The 23442-nt window shown below is 47.9% G+C and overlaps 1 protein-coding gene and 1 long non-coding RNA gene across 11 annotated transcripts in view; one reads left to right on the top strand and one right to left on the bottom strand.

Moving 5' to 3' along the window:
• Window positions 1-3479, top strand: part of LOC132538927 (uncharacterized) — a 30200-nt gene extending 26721 nt beyond the window's left edge. Inside the window, exons 2-3 of the long non-coding RNA XR_009550248.1 lie at window positions 1945-2105; window positions 2814-3479. This is a non-coding gene — a long non-coding RNA (uncharacterized LOC132538927). The remainder of the gene's footprint in view (window positions 1-1944; window positions 2106-2813) is intronic.
• Window positions 1-23442, bottom strand: part of CELF2 (CUGBP Elav-like family member 2) — a 554881-nt gene that overhangs the window by 46632 nt on the left and 484807 nt on the right. For all 10 annotated transcript variants that reach the window (XM_060192151.1, XM_007524613.3, XM_060192156.1 and 7 more), the window contains 3 exons: window positions 18696-18744; window positions 8132-8266; window positions 586-665 (listed from right to left, as the gene is read on the bottom strand). In XM_060192151.1, the coding sequence (XP_060048134.1) occupies window positions 586-665; window positions 8132-8266; window positions 18696-18744 (264 nt within the window). The remainder of the gene's footprint in view (window positions 1-585; window positions 666-8131; window positions 8267-18695; window positions 18745-23442) is intronic.

The raw sequence follows: 23442 nt of genomic DNA, 5'->3' as shown, positions 1-23442 counted from the left end.
TTTGCATGGAGACACAGCTCTCCTTCTTGGGGCGCTCTCCTATTTGGCTGAATGGAGGGGGAGAAACGTTAACTTTCCCCACCACTCTTGGTGCCAAATCACAATTCTTTTTAACTAAAGATCATTTGACCCTGTCTTAAGTAGTGAGAGCCCTGCGATTTTAGCACAGGGGACCAGCTGCAGTCTGGAGCAAAAGTGGGGTGTTGGGTGGGGGTGGATGCTGCTGCAGTTGAATTGCCCCACCCTGTGCTGGGGACATACTGGGTCCTCTTGGATGCATGAGGTAGCTTGGCTTCAACTGTGTGAGGGACATTACACTGCAGCACCCTCAAGGGCACTGCAATTAAAGGCTCAAAAATAATGCAGAATGAATGCCAGGTTTTCCTAAGTGCATTTCAAGTCATTAGAGGAAAAATTCAGTGAGAGAGAGAGAGAAAGAAAGAGAATGAGTATGAATGAATAAAGAGAGATGGTGAGAGCTGAAATCTGTGATTGTCATGTGAACAATCCACACAGGAGAGAATTGCTTTTCCATTCCCCATCATTTGCACAAAGAAAACAAAGAAAGGGCAGATGATACAGTACCTCCATGGTCTGAGACTGATGCATGGCTTTGATTGCATTCTGTGCCATTGCCCTTGTAGAAAATGTGACAAACGCACAGCCTGTGGGAAACAAGGGGGACAGGGAGCAGGAAAGACAAAAACAACAAGACAAAAGGGTTGGACGCTTGTTAAACCAACACAGTCTACGAGAACTGCCACAGGACGACACTTCTCAGTAGTACATGAAAATAAACAACTTCTCTCTTTGGCTTGATCTCTCTCTTTTTTTTTTTTTTTTTTTTTTTTGCTTTGTACTCACAGTGCTGACTGGCTAATCTGACCAAAGCAGAAAAGACTGATTGATTTCTTTTTTTTTAATGGTGACTTACTTGGGGAAGGAAGTCCCCCCCCTCCCATTTTTCTCCCTAAATCATGGGGGTTTTGAAATGAGCAAATTTGACTTTGCATTTTCAAAAATAAAAAAGTTGCTCCTTTGCACTTTCTTCTTGGTTAATTATCTTTTACTTGGGCATTCACGCACTCCTGCTTTGTATTTTAAATTTCAGCATTGATACTTTCTTTTTTTTTGGTAATAAGTAAAGTACCTACACCAAGAGCAAATTAGCAAATAAATTCCAAGAGCTCAAAATGTCATTAAGTGAATCTACCCGTTCTCCTCTGCATGTTTATAATTTAAATGAGTGTCTAGATATACATTGATGTTATTCAAATGGGAACAAATACACCTAAATCTTAGTTAGTGCTGATTATTTACAAATAAGACCCAAATGCTTGAGTATTGAGGATATTCACCAGTGCATAGCAGCAATAATAAAAAAATATGTATGAATCACACTGGGTTTTCTCTTTGCGTAGAAGCTTCAGACTTTTGACAATGGTGGTATCCTGGTATGTATCAGAGGTCTAGCATACAGGAGGCAATGTGCATTTCTCCCGGGAGACACACCAAGCTGGCCTGGGTTCTTTCCCTACCGTGCCGTGAAGTGACTAGAGTTGCCAGTTCCTGTCCCAGGGTCCGTGGAGGGCTGTAGGCCACCAGGCAAGTTTCACTGCTCAACTACACAGCTCACTGCCCTTTCCACTAATAAAAACACTGCCTTCTGAAATTTACATTTCATTCCTCATGCACCCTTGGGCTTCTTGGAGAAAAGGACTGTGAAATTAATGCAGATTCAGGCTGATTTTATAATAACACCACTGCGCACTAAGAGCTGGGTTGGAGCAACGGCAGGGCCATTTCACTTATGATCTCTAATGACTTTCAAAGTGCATTGATTTTCAGCTTCTTAGTCTTGCACAGTTTGAACTTAGGTATCAGAGGATAATTTTGTGTTCCACTCAATTTCCTCAAAACATTATTATTATTACTACTTAAAAGATTTCCAGATGAAGCCAGTCTCCACAAGGAGGGACTGCAGCAAAGTGGACTTCTGGCATCAACAATGTGCTTTGGGGCCCCATGAGAGAGGTGCCCTATGCCCTCGGACTCCCACCTTCCCAAATTGACAGCAGATTGTTTGGCTTCTTGTGGATCGATTTGTGAGTCAAAGTGGGGTTTCTTCTTTTACTCTGTATGTGCACCAGGTGAGATACCAAGACAATACTGTCTTTGGACCATTTCAATCAAACAGCAGTGAGGAGGCGAGGTGTACTATGTGCGTGCTCCGAAAGCACACAAGATCCAGTCGTGAAAATAAGCCAATGCATTTTTTTTGTTTTGTATCCTGCTGCCATTTTTTTTCTGTATGCAAAAATCTCAGGATGTGTGTGTGGGGGGGAAGATCCCACCTCCTACTCAGGAAGGCCTTGGGTTGCTATCTCTGTGGTTTTCTGACACTCTAGTGACTGTGACTCTTAACCAGTATTTGCTGCTGCCGGCACCCATGCTGGTGGTAGCTTGGGACATGAGGGAAAGGCACCTGAGGGAGTGTATCCCCCTGTAGCACAGATGTCTGTACCTCCACCAGCTTCCCGGCTGGCACTCAGCTCTCAGAGAGTCTCAAACCTGTCATCCATGCAAAGTAGTAGTGCCTCACAAACAGAGTGATGATCACCAACATTATTAACAGAGGCAATAGTGCCAAGAGATGGATTTTTTTCTGCTTCTGATCTTGAGACTGCAAGGAGGCAAAGGCAGGAAGGGGACCTAGTAGAGGCTTGGGGGGAAGCATGAGGGGCCTGCACTAGCTCTGCCTTCTGGTGGTCAGGAAGACCTTTTCACTCCACCTGTTTGCTCTGATTCTCCAGGAACCTGTGTCTGACTGACAGTTTCTCCGTGTCAACTGGCATTAGAGTAGAGCATGGTTTTGCATTTCCCACAATGTCACAACAAGCAGGACTTTGGTGACTTGGTGAGAGAGAGCAATGAGCACGTCTCCTAAGAAAATGATTAGCACTGAAGCAAAACAATTCCCTGAATCAGTACAACACTCTCCTGCCCTTTCTTCTAGGGAACCTGCAATTAAAAGCTGGACTGAGATGTCTGATGATGTGATGCGTACACCAGCCCCCGTGCCCCGCCCCCAATGATCTGATGAAGCGGATGACTCTAACCTTTCCATTCTCCTGGCAGTGCAGTAAGGGGGTGGGGGCGCTGCCTGCCTCTTAGGGGCCCTGTCAAGTTCTAGGTTGTGCCTAATTACTTAAAATAAGGAATTGTGGTGTCATTTATAAAGTGCATGTTGAAAATGCTCACTCTTTAAGCCACTTTGGGTAAAACCATGTGTGCCTTTGGACTGGTAGCACTGTTCATCTTTGTAATTTCTCAAAAACAGCAAGTCACGGCGGCTCTATGACTAGAATTACATTTTCTTTTCAGCACCACTATGAAGTTTGTGGGGGCTTTCACATGAAACTTCAAACCTACATCTTCTCCCTAACATGGGGTCACACACACTCCTACTATTCAGAATGGCAGCTGGTTCTGGCTTTCCACTGGAGAGAAGTTGTGAGGTTGCAATTGTCCTCTTTTACTAAAACAAAACAGAAACCAAGCTCTAGGTACAAGTGAGGTCACTGGGTCTTGACAGAACATTGTGCTGATCTGCAGAGCCAGCCTTTGACTAGTCTAGAATGTCCTAGATTCTGTCTCTGCAGTCAGTACTCTATTGACTAGGAGAAAGCAGAGTGAGAAAAAAGGTCCAGGTACCTAAATAACAAGCCCCTTGATGCTGTCTTTATTGTTTGGGGATGGCCTATTTATTGCTATCTTAAAATCTTCAAATGTAGAATGATCACACAGCCACACAAAAATCTGTAAAGGTGGACAACCTAACAACCTGCCTCACAATTACTTACTGTCTCCCCCTCTGGAATGTCAGAGATGGCTCAGAGAAGGGACAGGATCTGACTTCCTCTGCTCCCAGAGGCTGCCTTCTTGCTGCTAAAACAGATGAATGATTGACTGGAGGAAGGTTTCTCAAAGTAATTTCCTCCCACAGCCAGGATCTAAGGAAAGCACGTAGCCCTGTCACGGAAAAGATCTGGAAACACATCTATTAACACTTGTCATCTCGATTGAAAGGATAGCTTAACTCAGGTGTTCTCCCTTTTCTCTTCTTGGCAAGAGAAATGTGAGAGATCTAGATGAATTTCTTGTTCTGAACCAAAAAACAAAACAATGCAAAACAAAACAAAACAAAAAACAGGCACATTTTGAAAGCACTGTCTGATGCCAGGGCCTTTGCTTTCCTTGTGACTTCTTTGAAAGCTGCGCAGTAGCCAGGTTTTGCAAGTGAAAAGGCAGCCAGACTTCCCAGAGCTTAGGCAGCATGAGGGAGCTTCCAGGCTATGGAAATCTTGTTTATAAACTCCCATTCAGCCCGGAGAGATCTTAATGCAGCCAATTTTTCTCGCTGCATCTTTTCAGCAGCAGCTGGATTTGTTGAACATTTGCTCAGTTTAATATCGGACAGTAAAATCAATACTCGAGTGCTCCAGCCCCAGTGCTGCACTAGTTTATTTAAGGCAGAGAGGAACAGCCTGAGTGGAGCAGTCTGAGTGGAGTGCAGGTAAGGGCTCTCTGGCTGGCAGATCTGCATCCCTGACAGGTGACTGGGACAGTGCACTTGGAGCAAGAGGGCCAGATACAGTAGACAGACTCAGGGGCACCTGGGAATCAGAAATATTCCATATTTTCGGAGTACTGAGGCACTACATGGGCCAGACTAACCGGTCAGGACTAAAGTGGAACCTTCTCCGTGGATGTGTCCTCCAAGTCCAAAGCTCTCTTCCTCATGTTCTGACAGACAGAACGAAAACAAATGAGGAGGACTTAATGGCTACACCCAGCCTGTGCTCGCCAACCTCCCGGAAGATCCTGCCAATTCATTTATCAGGGGTTTTGGCAGGAGAATGTTGGAGCACCATAAACACAGCTGGACTATTCTTAAACAAGCAGAAAGTTACCTTAAATGGCAGCGAAGGCTTGATTACAGCTTATGGGGAAGCAAAGTGAAGTGAACTCCTTCACTGTCTAAGGGTCACAGATACCTGCATGGGGTAGGCAGCCCTGTGGGTGGGACCAGTGGAACCCCTCCTAATGGTAGAGTCTGGGTGAGTGAGAACAAAGGATCTGAGGAACTCCTCGGGCTTTGGGAATGTTGTCACTTGAACGTGATGAGAAGCCCCTGGCTTTGGTCTTAAGAGCTAGCCCTTAGCATGGGCTTCTGTATTCTGCCAGCCTGGATCCCTCAAGGGGCAGGTTCCAGGAGGGGGTGTGGAAGCCTCCCAGACCAGCTTTCCTCAGTGACAAGAGATGCTAGAACGGGGTCCCATCCCCAAGGGGAAAGGGTATGGGCATGTCAGGGTGGGGGCACAAAGCCTCCTGTGGGTCCCATCCTGAGCTGCTAGGTGGGACAGGCTTGGTCACTCTCTGGGGGTGGGGATGGTTGAGTCCTGAACATGCTGGTGAGTAACTGTGGGGCTACCATGTGTAGATTGTGATTACTTTATTATAAAGATGGCAATTCTGGCTGGGAGGACACTGGAGTGGGTGGGCACCATATAGTGGGACCTGGCAGCCCCCTATTCTGAGTCACAGGAGTCATGGGGGAAACTGAGTCAATAAGCCTGGAGAGACCTCCTGCTAACCCTTCCCGGGGGGTGGGGGGTGGAATTCAGATTACTGATGTGGCAGAGAAGAATCAGCCGCCCGTGGGGCAGTGAGCTGTTCTGTCTGCCTCCTTTTGTCTTCATCTTTTGGATGAAGTAGGCAGAAGTAAAGATGGAAAAATGGGCCCTTCAGTGCTACCTCTCCCTCCTTAATTAAAACCCAGTGGGTGGATGTTAGAACAAGTTTAGATCCTGTTCAGTGTTAGAAGGTGCTCCTCAGAGTGGCCAAGCTTCCAGCTCACTTCTCTTTTATTTACTTGGAAATGGCGGAGATAGCAACAGGCACCGAGACCAGAAATGCCGAGCGCTCTTCATCTGCTGTGCCACACAGGGGGGACACTTATTAATACTTGATCGAAAGCTGCAATTCTTTAATGAAAGCAAATCACGGCACAGACGAGAGCTGTACTTTTTACCAAGCGCACAGATTCTCGAGGGCTCCCTCTACCCTGTAGTCCCTGGGTCCTGCTAACTGAAAAATGCAGCACGTTTGTCTCTGTATTTCAGAACAAATGGTTATAAATGAGCATTTCCCCTTTTTTGCCAGAGGGAATTCTCATCAGTTCACCAGAAATTACTTTTCTTTTCTCCTTTTTTCTTTAAGAAAGGGCAGGGAGGAGCATTTGTCTCTAGAAACTGAGGTGGCACTGGCATAAAATATTGATGAGTGTGAGCCCAGATCTTGTTTCCCAAATAGGCTGCTTAACTGCTGAGGGTAGACCCATAGGCCAAGGGCCCCTGCCAGCACTCTTGTCTCAGTTCAGGCTGCTTCATCCCCATCCACAGACACAGCTAAGTCAGCTGCAGGCACCCACGCCTCCTGGTGTCCCCACTGGGCAGATGGGGAGACTGAGGCAGAGAGACTGCATCCTCTGGCTGGGCAGAGGGAAACAATGACCATCAGGTGCCAGATTTCCATGGCCAGGGTCTGGCTCGACCATCGAGGGAGTTTGCATCTCCAAAAGAACCGAGCATGTGAGTCACTAAGCAGTGGGATATGAACTAAGGGCAGGTGTCAGCCACAGCCTGATGGAAGGAAAGGAGCAGATGGGGGAAGTTCATAAGCTCCCACTCCATCTCTATCCCAGCGTTGGAGTAGGGTCGTCAACCTAAACACCAGCGTCTGTGCCGAGGGGAACCTTAGGGCCTGCCTGCCTGCCTGCCTGCCTGTCCTCTAGGTTGTCCCTGAAGCCCTGGGCAGAGGAAATAAAGGCCAGGATCATGCTCAGCTTCTAAATCATGTCTTCCCAGCGGAGGCTAGTGGGCAGAGTCTGTGGAATGGAATTGTTAGAGGAGGCAGAGACATAATTTCCCTGTCTCCTGCCTTTTTTTTTCTTTTTCCACCTTCAGAAGAAAATCCAGGGATCACAAGCTCAGGGCTGCTCTACCTCCTCCCAGCCTTCCTCTTGGCAGGCTCCATTTGGGGGGCTTTGGGGGTGGAGGGGGGGTGGGAAACTTTTGTTCTCTGTGCCTTTGATGCCAGCAGCTGACAGGGTGCAGTGTTTATGCCTCTGAGTCAAAAGAACAAATGTTCTACATCACGTGGTGCTGAGTGGAGGTGAAAGATGGGGAGAGGTGGGAGTGGGGGAAGAAGTTTCTATGGAGCCCCATGGAAACTGCACTGAGAACTGTAGGAATGGAATGAAATGTTTTCCAAGTTGTGAATTTTGGATTTCTTACAAGGATAGAGAAAGACTATATATTTCTAATATTGTATATATGTACTTTCACTTGGGCTTTCCTGGACTCGATACAGAAGCTGTGGGCAGAGCAGCTCACACTCAGTGGTCTGAGGAAGGAGGTGGGCGAATGCAGCAGGGTACACAGAGCTGCCCATGCCCAAACGCTGCCTCCAGCCTCTGCTCTGAGCCAGGCCTTGGCTGCCATCATAGTGACAGAGACAGGCCTACAACCTTCTCTGGACCAAGCCGTTTCCTCTCATTTCTTGGATTGCCTGTGCGCAGGACTCTGGGAGTCTTGCTCCTCAAGATGAAAATCTGGGACTGAGGACAGGCCCCGCCACCCGTGGCCAGATCTGGTCTGCACAATGTGGGGGGCACATTCTCTCTCATATCTCCCTGTCCAGGGGCCCATGACCTGAACACTTCTCTTGAGCACAGGCAGGAAGCCAGAAGACTGAGGTGAACAACAAACCCTCTCTCACCTTTTGAGGCTCTACCTAGTTTTGCAGAAATCAACTTACATTTGGGACTGAAAGGGGCTTGCAGCAGGCAGGGTAGCCTGTTTGCATTCACTAACAGTGCTGACTTGAGCTCATGTGCTGTGCCGGAAAGCACAAGGTCTGCTGTGGTGAAAAGTTCAGACTGGATAACTCTCTCACTGGGACAGATTCCCAGGTCACCCCTCGCTGTGTGGTGGTTGTGCCTACTCTGACTGTGACACCCAGTTGTAATTAACACTCGAGGAAAGAGGCATTCTAGACAGAGACTCACCTCGACTCAGCCCATCGGGTCCCCGGAGGATCCGGCATTCTTCTATCTGGCCGAATGGAGAGAACATCACCCTGATATCATTCTCATTACATTTCTTTGAAACCATTCCTATGAACAATTTTCTGTCTTCCACAGCTAGGAGGCAAAAAATAATGAATGAGCATAGGCCCTTTCGTTGTTTTTCTTTCTAGTGACTCAGGCCTCGTTAGATCGACCTTCTCGTGGTGCATCCCGTGAGTACCCATTCATTGGGGAAACTGACGATCCTTCCTAGCCGACTGAATCCACATGGATCCCAGTCACTTTCAAAGCCAGCAACAAGCAGCTCCTGACAGCTTTCAACCTGACGCTGTTGACTGGCTACGGAAGAAGGGCAAATGCTAGAAGAAGAAGGCCTCGTTAGCACCTCTAGCTGAGGCCCAGGGAGTGGCAGTGAGTACAGGTCCCAAAGAAGCCAAGTTGGACTCCCTCACGCATGCACACCACCTTGCCTCTGTTCCCGCTCCACCTTGCCCTTCTAGAACATTCCACTGCTTCCCAATAAGCTGTCATAAGAGGAGATGAAAAACTGTGAAGTTCTTTCTCCCCTCTGGAAACTAATAGTAATGTGTTTGCTAGAATGTTAAAGGGCAGTGCAACTGCTCCAAGTACCAGTGATCTACAGAGGTATTTCTGGATAGAGATTTATTTATTTTTGTTTGGTAGATATTGAATGACAGTGAAAGAAAAAAGGCAGGAGGAGAAGGACGCCAGTATCAGATGTAGTAGAGTAGAAAGCAAAAATCTAAGAAAACACCCAGCAAAATACCCTGGCTCCATTTCAGATAGCTCCATTCTGATGCCACAGACCAGAGAAAAAGATCGGCTGAGGGAGATACCCCTTCCTCAAGAGAGACAGCAGGACCTGCTCCACACACACACACACACACACACACACACACACACACACACACACACACACACACACACACACACACACTTGCATGCAGCAACCAAAGAAGAAGGTGGTGCTGGGTAAAAGGGTGGGGCAGGGAGCAGATGGTGGTGCACCCAGGTAAGCACACATATTACTATGCACAAAGACTTGGGTTCGAATCTCCACTTCCCACCTGCATGGGGGGGGGGGAGCTTCACAAGTGGTGAAGCAGATCTGCAGGTGTCTTTCTCCCTTCCCTTTGTATCTTCTGCTCCCCTCTCAATTTCTCTCTGACCTATCAAATAAAATAGAAAGGGGGGGGGGGGAAAGAAGAGGAGGAAGAGGAAGAAATGGCAAAAAAAAAAAAAGAAAAAAATAGCCACTGGTACAGTGGATTTGTAGTGTCAGTACCGAACCCTAGCTATGATCCTGGCAGAAAAATAAAAATGATGGTGGGGCAGTGGTGACCTGGTGTCCTGCCCAGGCTCCCCTTCCTGTGCTATGTTTTCTATGAGCAGAGGCAGTGGGTGATGTGGGAAGTGAGACTGGGATCAGGGACCTGCATCCTGCTCCCACTGGAGCCAGTGGCTAATGACTTGAGACTTGTCAATCACAAAAAGAAGGCTCACATTTGTTCTGCTTCCTGTTCTCCTTCTCTTTTTGACCAGAGCAGTACTTGGCTCTGGCTACCAGCAGTGCTGGGGTTGGAACATGAGATCTCTTGCACATTTAAGTCCTGAATATGAACATGGAAACCACTCAGGAAGAAAGCCTGGCTGCCTAGGTATCACAGAGATAGGAGAAATTCAGAAGGCAGATAATCTGGTCTGTCTGTCTGTCTGTCTGTCTGCCTATCTATCTATCTATCTATCTATCTATCTATCTATGTCTTTCATTGCCACCAGAACTATCACTGGTACCTATACAACAAATCCACTGCTCCTGGTGGCCATTTTCCCTTTTATTTGATAGCACATATGGAAATTGAGAGAGAGAGAGAGAAAGACAGAGACCTGCAAACCCGCTTCATCACTCGTGAAGCTTCCTCCCTGCAGGTGGGGAGCAGAGACTGGAGCCCAGCTCCTTGCTTGTATTACTGTGTGTGCTCAGCTAGGTGCAGTGCCATCCAGTTCTCAGTCTGAACTTCTTAACATATTAACTAAGAGAAAAAAATGAAACTGGTGCCATACACATACTATTCACCATGCCTCTCCTGGAGCATGCAGGAATGTGTGTGGGGACATACAAGTGTACAGGAGAGATACTGGGGTGTGTGTGTCAAGGCCTTTTGTCACCAAAGTCACTTTTAATTTTTTTTCTTTTGCCTCCAGGGTTATTGTTGGGGCTTGGTGCCTGCACTATGAATCCACTGCTCCTGGAGGCCATTTTTCCCATTGTTGCTGTTGCTGCTGCTGCTGCTGTTGGATAGGACAGAAAGAAATTGAGAGAAGAGGGGAAGAGAGAGAAGAGGAAAGAAAGATATACACATGCAGACCTGCTTCACCACTTGTGAGGTGACCCCCCCTACAGGTGGGGAGCTGGGGGCTCGAATTGGGATCCTTGTGCCAGTCTTTGAGCTTCTCACTATGTGCACTTACCCTGGTGTGCTACTGCTTGGCCCCACCAAAGTCATTTTTGTGGCTTTAACCTCTGGGCCAAGTTTGCAATGAGTTGGCCACCTGGAGCTGAGTACCAGCTTTGCTCCCCACCATGTGCTCCTGATTCTCCAGGGCAAACAGATTCCTCAAGTGGATTCCTCAGTGTATTCTAGGGATGACAACACAGGATCCACATTCCAAGCAGACAGGACTATCTTGGATTCATTTAACAATCTGAGCAGTTTGGGATGCCTTTCTCCTAAGTATTCAGATGCATGGTAGTCAGATGCTTTTTTTTAAATCTCACCAGAGTACTGACTGCTTACTCAAGTCTACTGCAGTCTTAAGTGTTTAACCAGGCATTTCAAGAAAGTGATTAGAAGTAAAAAGAATGGAAAGGCAAGGCCACTGTCCTCCAGGAAAAGCATCTATTTTCCTGGAGAATTGGTGGATAAGTGAGGAGAAATGATTTCTCAAAGAAAGTTCTGTACAATGGGCAGTTTCCATCTCCCACCAATAACCAATAAGAAGGGCCATGGAAGGGGGTCCACACCAGCTACAGCTTAAAGATCTCTTTCCCTGGTGGAGATAAGAAAGGGCTCCAGTCACAAGTCCCAGAGAGAGACTAACTATCTCAATTCTGGGGAAGAAGAAATTTCCTGTTTCGAAAAAAGTCCCTCATTGTAAGTCTGTGCTAACACCCTGGTGTACAATCTGTCAAAGTCACACCTGGATTCAGGGCAGCCTGAATTAATTAACAACTTTGCAATGTGTTGGCGCTAACATATGGCATTTAATTACTGCCTCTGAGTCTTTCCAATTCGAATTCCAAACTTCTTTCTGCATCTTCCTTTGGATCAGAACGTGGCTGGACAGACAGCCTGTGGGTCTGTCAGCTGCTGCTGCGTCTAGAAGCCCGGGGTGGGGGTGGGGTCTCACCAGTCAAGAGTGTGTAGCTATCCTGATGCTCAAGGTATGAACTTGACACATGGACACTGAGGGCTTTCAAAAACAGAAATGGGGCTTAGATGGTATTTCCAGATCTGAGCTCCTGACAGGTTATAAGGATAGAGAGATAAAGCGGGCGGATTTGTGCTCTGTCTATAGAGTGAACAACAATCCTCTGTGTGGAGTGTGACATAGAATGAGAAATGGCTACAAGGTCTGAGCCCATCCCTGGAACCTAGGGTGGCTTCTTTGCCATCCTTCTCTCTCACTCAGTGTCACTGAACTGACCAGCTCAAATCTTCCTCCATGTATCAGCAGACGATCAGAAGCTGGGAAAGGGGGGACAGGCAGTGGCACACCACATTGAGCACACACACTGCAGTGTACGAAGACCCAGGTTCAAGCCCCCACTGACCACCTGCAGGGGGAAACTGCATGTGTGGTGAAGTAGTGCTTCATGTGTCTTTCTCCCTATCTCTGTCTGTCTTATCAAATTAAAAAAAAAGGAAAAAATGGCTACAGGGGATTCATTATGTAGGTATGGAGGCCCAGCAATAATTCTGATGGAGGAGGAGGAAGAGGAGGAGGTGGTGGAGGCAGAGGAGGAGAGGAAGAAAAGGGGATGAGCACTCAGATGCAATGCTCTGCATCTATGACTGTTCCTGGCCGCACCTGAGATCCACACCTGCCCAAAGGCCTGCTTTAGTGTCACTCAACTCCATGCAGTGTGAAAATGAAAACAAGGACAGAGGTGGTCGGGTGGTGGTGCACTGGGTAAGTGCACATATAACATGAGGAAGGACTTGTGTTTGAGCCCCGCTCCACAGCTGCAGGGTGGGCTCTTCAAGAGGGGTGAAGCAGGTGTCTATCTTTGTCTCCCCCTCTCTATCTCCTCCTCCCCTTTCAGTTCCTCTCTGTCTTGTCAAATGAAACAAGAAAGGAAACAAAACAAGACAAGTCAAGAAAAGGGCCACCAGGAGTGGTGGATTAAAATTGCTGGCACCGAGCCCGAGTCATAATCCTGGTGGCAATAAAACAAAAATAAAGAGGAAAAAAACAAAGGCAACCTGTTGAAATTTGGATATTCTGTGTGTTCTTTCTGTAGGTAGAGACAGAGGGAGTGAAGGAAACAGGCCGCGGCACCAAAGCTTCCTTCCATGCGGGGGGCTGGATTTAAACCTAGTTGCTAACTCATAGGCCCCAGGTGTGCTCTTAAGACCCCCAACATTTTACTGCTAAGGCAGAGTGGGGTATTTTTTGGGAGGGGGTGCCTTGTATAATAAAAGCAAGAGGATGGGGTGTGACTTTGCATAAATGTGCTAGAGGCTGCAGCCTGTGGAAGAGGCTGACTCCAGGCACCTATTCAATAGAAGGTCCCAGCACAGGCAGGCCTCCCAGGGAAGCACCGGGGCTTCCTGTGTCAGAATCTCTTCCTGGACAAAGGCTCTAATGATCAACTGCTTTCCTGGAATTCCTCAGTAGTTAATCCATGATTAGCAGCCTTTTCTTCCTCAGTAAATATCAAGTTTTCGAAATCTGTGAACATCCTGATAATAAAGACAGTAACTGTCTGACTCTTATGGGCCCTTGGTGTCATCCACAAATGCCAGCAAGCCCAATAACAGTGCAATTAGAGCCTGTCTACCTCCCTCCCAGCCCTGGGAGCTCCTGTGAGCATTGGAGCCTAAGAAATCTTTGTGCTCTTTGTGCTCTGGAAGCTCTGCTTACCTGTCAAAACTGCCATGTGAGACCAGTACAGCCTTGCGGCTTTATCACCAAGCTTTGGAAAATGACCCATTTTCCCCAATTCTTCCAGCAAGTCAAGGAGAACCTTGCAGCCTGTTCCTCTTTGCCCAGAGTGTTTTGCTGACCCTCCTTAAAGTAGAGAGCTGTCAGAGTCGCTTTCAGACCACTTACAATGCTGGGAACTGAGAAACTCAAGGGCTAACCACAGATTGAATGTTTCGGGGGCCAGGCTGTCTAATTGTTAACCTATGTGTTTCTCAAACTACTTTGCACAGAAGGTGCTACAAGGGATTTTGAGATGGGACTGGAGATGTGAAGGTGGCTTGAGGCCACACAGATCACCTTCAAGGATACGACTAACAAGAATGGGGTTGGGGGTCAAATTCAGGCTGCCTGACATGGGTTTTAACTGCTACCCCATGGTGATTCCTGAAAACTTTTGGTAGTCTCTCCTCTTAAAAGTAGTGCCTGGGCCACCCTATCACCTCACTCCCTAACTGGGGAGTCCTGAGAGTCCCAAACAGACATGATGGGCCTAGACCTCAAATAAATCCCTCTCTCCATTGTTACCGGTCATTTCTATCAGGAACAACACAATAGACCCCTTTGTGGGACACCATAGGAACCTGCCCTCAACTTGGATCAACAACAGTAGAGAATGGAAGGATGGACATCATACTCTATGCTACACCTGAGGAAGATGGGTCGATACTGGGGCAGCTTGGAATGTTCCTACTCATGACCACAGAATATGAGCTCAGATCTAGAGGGATGCAGAGGTCACACAGGCTCCTAAGTTAATTATGAGCCCCAGATCACATAAAATTGATGGGGTTTACAGTCAACAATGTTTATACACCTTTCCCATACTAGGGAGCTACTCTCTTCCCTGATCCAGCTTTCTGTTCCTTTTCCAGCCATGACATCCAATAGCTTGGATCCACCTACATATCAGATTTCATGTTGAGGGAAAAACAAAACAAAACAAAACAAAAGAACTAGTATAGCCACAGGCCCTTTGGAGTATAACTAAAATATGTCTACTAGCTATCTACAAAATGGAGGACCCCTCCCCCCCAACTCTTCATCTGCACTATTCCAGCCTTTCGGTCCATGACTGGTCAACAATTTGCTTGGCTTTGTATGTTAACTCTTTTCTTTTCTTTTTTTGCCTCCAGGGTTAACAGCTGGGGCTTAGTGCCTGCATCATGAATCCACTGCTCCTGGAGGCCTTTTCCCCCCCTTTTGTTGCCCTTATTGTTGTAGCCTTGTCGTGGTTATTATTGTTGCTGATGTCGTTTGTTGTTGGATAGGACAGAGAGAAATGGAGAGAGGAGGGGAATACAGAGGGGGGAGAGAAAGAAAGACACCTGCAGACCTGCTTCACTGCCTGTAAAGCGACTCCCCTGCAGGTGGAGAGCCAGGGGCTCGAACTGGATCCTTACGCAGGTCCTTGCACTTTGCACCATGTGCGCTTAACCCGCTGTGCTACCACACAACCCCTATTAACTCTCTTTTCAACCACCAGGTTCCAGATGCTAGCATGATGCCAACCAGATTTCCCTGGACAGACAACCCCACCAATGTGTCCTGGAGCTCCGCTTCCCCAGAGCCCTTTCCCACTAGGGAAAGAGAGACAGGCTGGGCGTATGGATCAACCTGTCAACACTCATGTTCAGCAGGGAAGCAATTACAGAAGCCAGACCTTCAACCTTCTGCATCCCACAATGACCTTGGATTCATACTCCCAGACGGTTAAAGAACAGGAAAGCTATCGGGGAGGGGAGAGGATACAGAGTTTTGGTGGTGGGAATTGTGTGGAGTTGTACCCCTCTTATCCTATGGTTTAGTCAATGTTTCCTTTTTATAAATAAAAAATTAAAAAAAATTCACACACACAAAAAAGGAGTGCCTGGGGCTGGGATGGGCAGCAGTGTACCAGGTTACATGTGCGTAATGTGAAATTTTAGGACTGGTGCAAGGATCCCAGTTTGAGCCCCTGGCTCCCCACCTGCCAGGGGGGTGGTTGCTTCATGGGCGGTGAAGCAGGTGTGCAGGTGTCTACCTTTCTCTCCCCGTCTTCCCCTCCTCTCTCAATTTCTCTCTGTCCCATCCAACAACAGCAGCAGCAACAACAACAATGGAAAAAAGATGGCCTCCAGGAGCAGTGGATGCATAGTGCAGGCACCTGGAGGCAAAGAAAGAAAAAAGTGCCTGGTTTCACTGGGCTTTGGGGGCCATGCAGAACCAGGGGTCCCTGGCTGAATAAACACATTACCATGTGCAAAGAGCCTGATGGAAGCTGCTGGTCCTCACCTGCAGATGGGAAGCTTCATAAATAGTGCAGTAGTGTTTAGGTGCCTTTTAAAAAACTATTTTATTTATTCATTTATTGGGTAGAGGAAGAGAGAAACTTAATTGGAAGCGGGAGACAGAGAGGGAGAGAGAAAAAGATACTTGAAACCCTGCCTCACCGCTTGTAAAGCTTTCCCCCTGCAGGTAGGGACCAAGAGCTTGAACCTGTACACGCTTAACCAGGTGCGCCACTGCCTGGCTCCTCTTTCTCTCTTCTCTGTCTCCCCTTTTCCTCTCAATTTCTGTCTTTATCAAATAAAAGCAAAAAAAAAATATGAAAAATGGTTGCCAGTGGATTCCTTGTACAGTCACTGAATCCCTCGTGGCAGTTAAAAAAAATAAAAAGAACTGGGTGTTCCCACAGTAGCTTTTCTCTATGGCTACGGCTGTGATTGTAGACATGAAGCTAACATACCACCTTCAGAAACAAGAGCTGGCAGTGGGAAGTGGGGACAGTCAAGTGCCCTGGGTGAGCCCAGCAGCTTGCCTGGGACCAAGCCCCCAAGTCAGGATTTCATCCCGCACAGGATAAAACAAATTCAAAAAAAGTCCTGCACTGCTCCACTGCTTGGGATTTCCAGTCAAATGCTTCAGCATCTGACCTCTAACTCACCGTTTTTACAACTCTGACCCAAGGCTCAGAAATAAGACCAATTATCCCCAAACATCCCCATTCCTCGGCTCTTATGCTGATGGAATTTAGAGAATCATGGGGCTAAAGGACAAAGAGTGTCTCATGGGGACCAGAAATCCAGGTGACAAGATTCTCCCCCTGCTGGGGTTGAGTACAGACTAGCAGCAAACAGACTGGGTCCAGGGCTGCCCCCAGGACCTGCTCAGTGCCAAACCCCAGAAGATTGGAGGAAATTTTCAATCAAGGTTTCAGAGAAGCACGGACCACTTTACAACATGTTACAAACATCCTGCTGACAAAAAGAAAAGGCAGCCCCTGGGAGGCAGTGGTCAGGATCCCCATTTCACGAGCAAGGAGATGAAAGTTCAGTCTTTATGTGACCACAGATATTTGAGTCAGCAGACTGGATGTCGGTCCCAGGAAGGTAGGGACAGTATCTGTTGCATCTTGTTTTCCTTCTTTCTGAAATGTGCTACTGGCCACAAGCGTGCACAGTGACTGACCAATGCATAACCACAAGTCAAGTAAGTAATCATGGAGGAGCTGTTGACCAGGAAAGTGATCTGTGCTTAACTGCCAAGAAAACACAGCTCACAGGGGCTGGTCGCGACCGACCCTCAGGAAGAGAAGGTCAGTTTCACAATACCTCACACAGACCCCTAGCTTTTCCAAAATGGAGAGCTCAAGTCTCACCTGCTGTACTCTTACCTTTAGGTTCTTGATTATTAAACAATTTGTTCTGCTTCATATCTTAATGCTTTTCAGCCACCAACCTGCAAATGCTACTATGATGCCAAAGTGACTTCCCTGGGCAGAGGACCTCACCAAAGTGTCCTGGAACCCCACCTCTCCAGAGCCCCGCCCCACTGGGGAAAGACAGAAACAGGCTGTGGGAACCTGCCAACACCCACATCCAGCATAGAAGCAATTAGAGAAGCCAGACCTTCCACCCTCTCCACCCCATCATGATCCTGGGTCCATACTCCCAGACGGATAAAGAATAGGAAAGCTTCCAATAGAGGGGAGGAGTTGTAGAACTCTGGTGTAGAACTCTATCCAACAGACTTGTCATTCATAATTAAATCAATAAAAAAATTTAAAAAAAAAGTCATACTAGCAACAGAAAATTTGCTCTCACATGGTCTTTAACAGGCTGTGGAGCAGAGCGCACCCTCCTACCCGTCCCTGCCCCCCTCAACACACACACACACACACACACACACACACACACCAGGGACTAGAGAGCACCACCAATGGGTTGGACCTTTTCTCTAAAACCTTCTAGGTCTGTGAAGAAGCCAGAATGGAATGTACTACAGTTAGTGAAAAATACCTCGCGGAGAGATTTTTGAGCCCAATCATAATTTACATTTGCAGATATGCAGATCTCCAAGTGCATGGCTTCTGCCCTGATTACTAATTAATGAGGTGCTGAAGCACCCGTGGAAGCAAGCAGTGCTGATTATGCCAGTCTTGGGGGACAGGGGAGCCCCGAGGTCAGAAGAGGCAGAAGATTCCTTTAACATGCATTTCAGGAAACTCAGAGCAGCGAGCAGGGGCAGCAGGTTCTGTATACACAGAAGCAAACACTGAGAGCCCGAGGAGTGTGCCTGCCGAAATTCTGAATAAATATGGGTGCAGATATCTGGGTGCAGCTCAGATTAGAGGATGGGAGATGCCTCCAAGCCAAAAGGAGCAAGTGGGTGGGAGAGAAAGATGCTGGTTCTTAGCTGGAGATTTCTTTTTTTTTTTTTTAATATTTATTTTATTTATTCCCTTTTGTTGCCCTTATTTTATTGTTGTAGTTTTTATTGTTGTTGTCGTTGTTGGATAGGACAGAGAGAAATGGAGAGAGGAGGAGAAGACAGAGAGGAGGAGAGAAAGATAGACACCTGCAGGCCTGCTTCACCGCCTGTGAAGCGACTCCCCTGCAGGTGGGGAGCCGGGGTTCGAACCGGGATCCTTATGCCGGTCCTTGTGTTTTGCGCCACCTGCGCTTAACCTGCTGCGCTACAGCCCGACTCCCCATCTGGCGATTTCTTGCCCCGCATCTCCTCTGCCCAGACAGAGTCAGCCCTCCCTATGGGGACGGGGGGATGCTATGCTACATGCAGGGGATAAATTAGAGTCAGAGGCCACCACGCAGAGCCAGTTCCCGACACTGTTCCTCAGATCATCCTCACATGGACACACGATTCAGGAGGGAGAAGTGGCGTGTCCCCAGCCCTGCTGAGCCCAGTGGAGTTTCCAAGCATTCTCCCTGCCTTTCTGAGAGAAAAAGCATCTGGGTTCCTCCCTCACCTCCCGCCTCCCACCCTCAATTCAAAGAAACAGACATATTCAGTGACACAGTCAGTCGCCACCTACCGTTTGACTTTTCACTATCTGCAGGTTTCATCTGAATGGGATGATGCATCTAGAAACACAAAAGGGAGAGAGTAAAAGATTGAACAGCTGTATGAGTAGTCCCAGAAGCCCAACCCATAACACTGCGCTCTGATACCATGGGGGCGGTGAACTTTGCCCAGCAAAATGCACCCCAGGAGTCTTCCTTGTCCCAGGCACCTGTCTAAAAGCTTGGACTCTAGCCAGGAGATGGCTCTCCCAGTAAAGCAAACACCGATCTGCTTGTGAGACCTTGTGTCCCAGGCCTGGCTTAGGATGAGAGCACCACAGACAACATGGGTGGGGTGAGGGTGGCCAGCGACCACAGATGGTAGAGCAGTGCTCTCTAAATACAAAATAAAAACGTTGGGCCTGGGAGGCTGCACAGTGTTGTCACATATGCAGGAGGCCCCGAGTTCATGCTCCAGCATCACATTAAAAACAACAAATAAAAGCTTGGGTTCTGCAGTCAGCCGTGGGTTTACAGCCTGGTTCAGATGCCTGGGAGAGTTTCTGCTTGTGTCTGACAGGTAATTCCGGAGCCTACTCATCAGAGCTATGTGGTCTGGGGCATGTGGCCTAATTGCGTGGGGCCTTGGACACCATGCCTGCCTCTCAGGCAAGGCTGTGAGCAGTATAAAGGCGCCAGCCATCGATACACAGGCTATGGGCTCTGTGTTTATTATAGATGCAAGTGCAGACTGTCTTCACTTTTCATCTGGCCTATGTCTAACTCATGAATTTTTCTTAGGTCTCACAGTTATGTGTGATTTGAAGGATTAGCAGTTGATTGGATTAGGTGGTATCGTTTAAGTTTTACTAACACAAAGCAAGAGCACAGGCTCATAGAATCTGATAAGACGGGGCAGGAGAAGTCTCCTGGTCACAGCTGGGCCATAAGCTCTGAGTCCTCCACAGAGTTTACTCCAGGTACAGAACTGCCACCACTGTTTCCAATGTAAAACAGACATCTCTAACTACTTTCACAAATCCCCTCGCTTCATATTTCACCCCAAGCATCATGGAAGCCACAGGCTGGGCAGAGGCTTTTATTATAGCAGGGCCTGTTCTCCGAGCCTGGGACCTACTTGGACTTCTGTGTCTCACTGGGCCTGGTGCTGGGCTTCACCTCACTGCAACGAGAGGGGAACAGCTCTTGGTGCCAGCAATGACGTGAGGGGACAGTATCAGGCAGTCAAGACCCGTTCCTGTGCTGTACACCAGGGGCTTCAGAACACAAGAGGCAGAGGGAATGTGCCAGGGGAGACTGACTTGCTCAGAGCTGCTCTGTTTAACGTAAAAGACAAGAAGCTGTTGAGCACAGAACGTGGGTCTTGAGGGGTGGGTCTGCTTATGTCTCCATGCCATTCACTAACAGGCTCCATTTGTGGGGGAGACGAGGAGGAGGACAGAATATGCCAATGGGCAACAGGTAGGGCAGCCTTTCCTGAGCAGCCTGGGATGTGTACTTAGAGAACAGGCAGCAGGAAACAGAGAGGACCTTGACTGAGGTTGGGAAACAAGGTCTGTACCACAGGTCAGTGTAAGAATGACGCAAGATTGTTTGGGGAAGATGGATGGAGTTTTTATGCATCCCTTCCAGCATACCTTTACCCATACCTTTACTTCTGTAGGTGGGTCTGGCTGAAGACCCACCTACAGAAGCCCCAGATCTGGGGAGGTGGAAGTGGGGAAAGGGCAAGAGAAGAGGAACTTCACACCTCTAGGAGTTTGTCATGTGGTGAGGCAGAACACATAAGCCACTCTAGAGCACCATGGGAGGCAGAGGCAGAGAAAAGCATGCACAAGGTGAAGGCTGAGCAGAGACTGCCTCCCACCGGGTGAGGAACAGGGGACAGAAGGCTTGGAAGCTCAGGTGCTGAAGGCTGACTTGGACATGCCAGCAGAGGAAGAGAGGAGGTATTCGAAATCTGTGACATACTCTGTGCACAGGTGCTGGTGAGAGAGGACTGACCCCGCCCAATTCTTGTGGGCTTGGGGTTGCAGGCAGGCAGCACTCAGAAGACCTTGCACACTGGGAGTTGGGCGGTAGTGCAGTGGGTTAAGCACACATGGCGCGAAGCACAAGGACCAGTGTAAGGATCCCGGTTCGAGCCTTGGGCTCCCTACCTGCAGGGGAGCCGCTTCACAGGCGGTGAAGCAGGTCTGCAGGTGTCTGTCTTTCTCTCCCTGTCTCTGTCTTCCCCTCCTCTCTCCATTTCTCTCTGTCCTATCTAACAATGACAACATCAACAACAACAATAAAAACCCAACAATGGCAACAAAAGGGAAAATAAATAAGTAAATATGAAACAAATTTTTTTAAAAGACCTTGTACACTAAGGAATTAGAATTGTATCTAAAAGTCAAGGAAGATCAGCTTTGTGCTCTAGAAAAATCCTGTTTGGGCCGGGGGGACATAGCTTAGCACTGGAGCACAGGACTGGTATGCTTGAGGTCCCAGGTGCAATTCCTGGCATTGTCATATGCCAGTGTTGAGTGGTGGTCTGGAAGTCAGTCTATCTGTCTTTCTCTGATAAATGTTTAAAAGAGGGTCCTGTGAGGACAACGTGTAAAAGAAACCAAAGGACAATTACCAGATCCCAAACATCCACATGGAAATCAACTTATCAGTATCAATTATTATTACTAATTTTTTATTTTCAACTAGAACACTGCTCAACTCTGGCTCATGGAACCCAAACAGCAATGTGAAGTTTCTGAATCATCAGAGGCAAATGACTGGACATGGGGGTGAGGGGGAAACAGAACCTCAGGTCTGGACAACTGGTTTTATTGTAGGATCATGGCCCAAATAGGGGCAAATCCAGAAATCTTTTGGAGGTGCAGGTCGGTACTGCTGTCAGCTGACTGTGGGGTCAAGCTGCAGGGCCCTCTGGGCAGGGACAGTAGAGGCCACAGGCATGGATGAAACTGTCCAAAGGGGAAGTGTATAGTCAAGAGCCCAGGAGGGAACCATAAAGAACATCTACAAAGAAGGGTTCAAGGGCACAGGAGAAGGACAGGAGAGTGGTGGGTGAGTGAACTCTGGAGCCTCAGGCATCAGAGTCTCTTTGCATAACCATTATGCTATCTACCCTGTGGAGACTTGCTGACTTTAAGGACAGAAACATTCTACTCTGTAGCTGTACAGAGACCTGGGGGTCATTTAGCTCAATCTCTCCAGTAACAGGTCTGAAGGGAGTAAGTGACTTCACTTAGAACATGGTTGGTCTACTACAGAGCTGGGATCAGAATTCTCAGCTCCCAACTCTTAACCTAGGGTCAACTTCCCTGTCATGTTGCTGCTCCACAAAAGGCCCACCACGGGATTTGGACACAGGAGCCTCTAGTGAGGAATCACAGTCTGTACTCACTGAAGGTGCTAGGCATGTGAAGAAGACACCCTCATATGTTCCCAGGTAGAAGTCTGCATAGCTGTACAATATTTAGAATTAGTATACATAGATGTTGTTCTTGTTTTTCTTGGAGCAGTTGAAAGAACTGGCTCAGTCTCTGACCTACGACTACACAGAAGCTTCCAGAATCTAATAGTGGTGGTAATAATGTAGCTATTGCAATGCTTAACTCTGTTTTGATCTTTGCAGGACCCAGAGGAGGGAAATAATTCAACTTTGCAGAAATATGGGTTGTCAGACCATGGTGACTTCTGAATAGGTGGTCACCCTACATCAAGACTGTTCTGAAGACAATCTAGATAATGTATGTAAAGCGCTGTGACCTTCTTGGAGAGAGGTGTTCAATCAGCACTGTATTAAGAATGGCTCATTATCAGGAGCAGTTCATTTGAGTTACAAATTTCTGATCAGATGCAGGATGTAAATGTCAAGGGAGACTAAAAAGATGGTTTGGAGGAGTCTCCCTCACAATGGCGTTTCCCTTCCTCCAAAGCTCCTGATTCCAAGAATTCTGGAAGATCTGCTGATGGACCCTGGGAGTCGAGTTATAATAATGGGGCTCTAAACTTTGTTCCAGGGAATGACTTCAGAGGACCTCAGGGCCATTCATTCACCCACCTTTTCCTGAATTTTCCAGATGCAGTTAGGAGTTGGGGATATACACGAGAGCTACGGTGTGAGAGTCTGCCACATGATGGCAAACAGGCCCTCAGTCACTTCCCACAGAGCCACCCGTATCATGCTACCACCTACAGAACTCAGAGATACACCAACACAGTTGAGGAAGGGTGAGTGGAAAAGGTCTCTCAGCTGAGGATGAGAAGCCTACTGCTCACCTGGGCTCACGTACAGGCTTCTCAGAAGAGAGTCTCGTGTTGGGAGGCTCAGAACAGAGGAAGCAGGCTGTGCTGTTGCTGGAGAGTCAGGATACAACCTCCAGCCAGGAGAGAAAGCAACAGAAGCTCCTTGGATCACTCAATGAACACTAGACACAGCTTGACCAGCAGTGAGTGGTCCATCACGGGTGGGAGAAATACTAGTGTAGGGTACAGGGCCTGGGATCTGGGTGCACAGTGACCCATTCAAGTCAGCTCTGCCCCCAAGCCATCCTGAGAACCAGAGCAGGCAGCTAGGGCCACACTCTTAAGAGCTAAGACAAAACTCGTGGAGCCATATCTGGGGCTAACCAACACTTTCTGTGAGAGCAGGAACTCTGGATGCGTCCACCTCCACAGTGGAGAATGGCGGAGACCCAGCAATCACCCTGCCAGTCCCCAACATGACCCCAATGCTGAGGGGACTTCAGAGTC

The sequence above is a fragment of the Erinaceus europaeus genome, chromosome 6 (assembly GCF_950295315.1).
Source record: "Erinaceus europaeus chromosome 6, mEriEur2.1, whole genome shotgun sequence".
Lineage (NCBI taxonomy): Eukaryota > Metazoa > Chordata > Mammalia > Eulipotyphla > Erinaceidae > Erinaceus > Erinaceus europaeus.
Note: the sequence above shows the minus strand (reverse complement) of the source record. Positions and strands in the feature narration are given on the sequence as shown.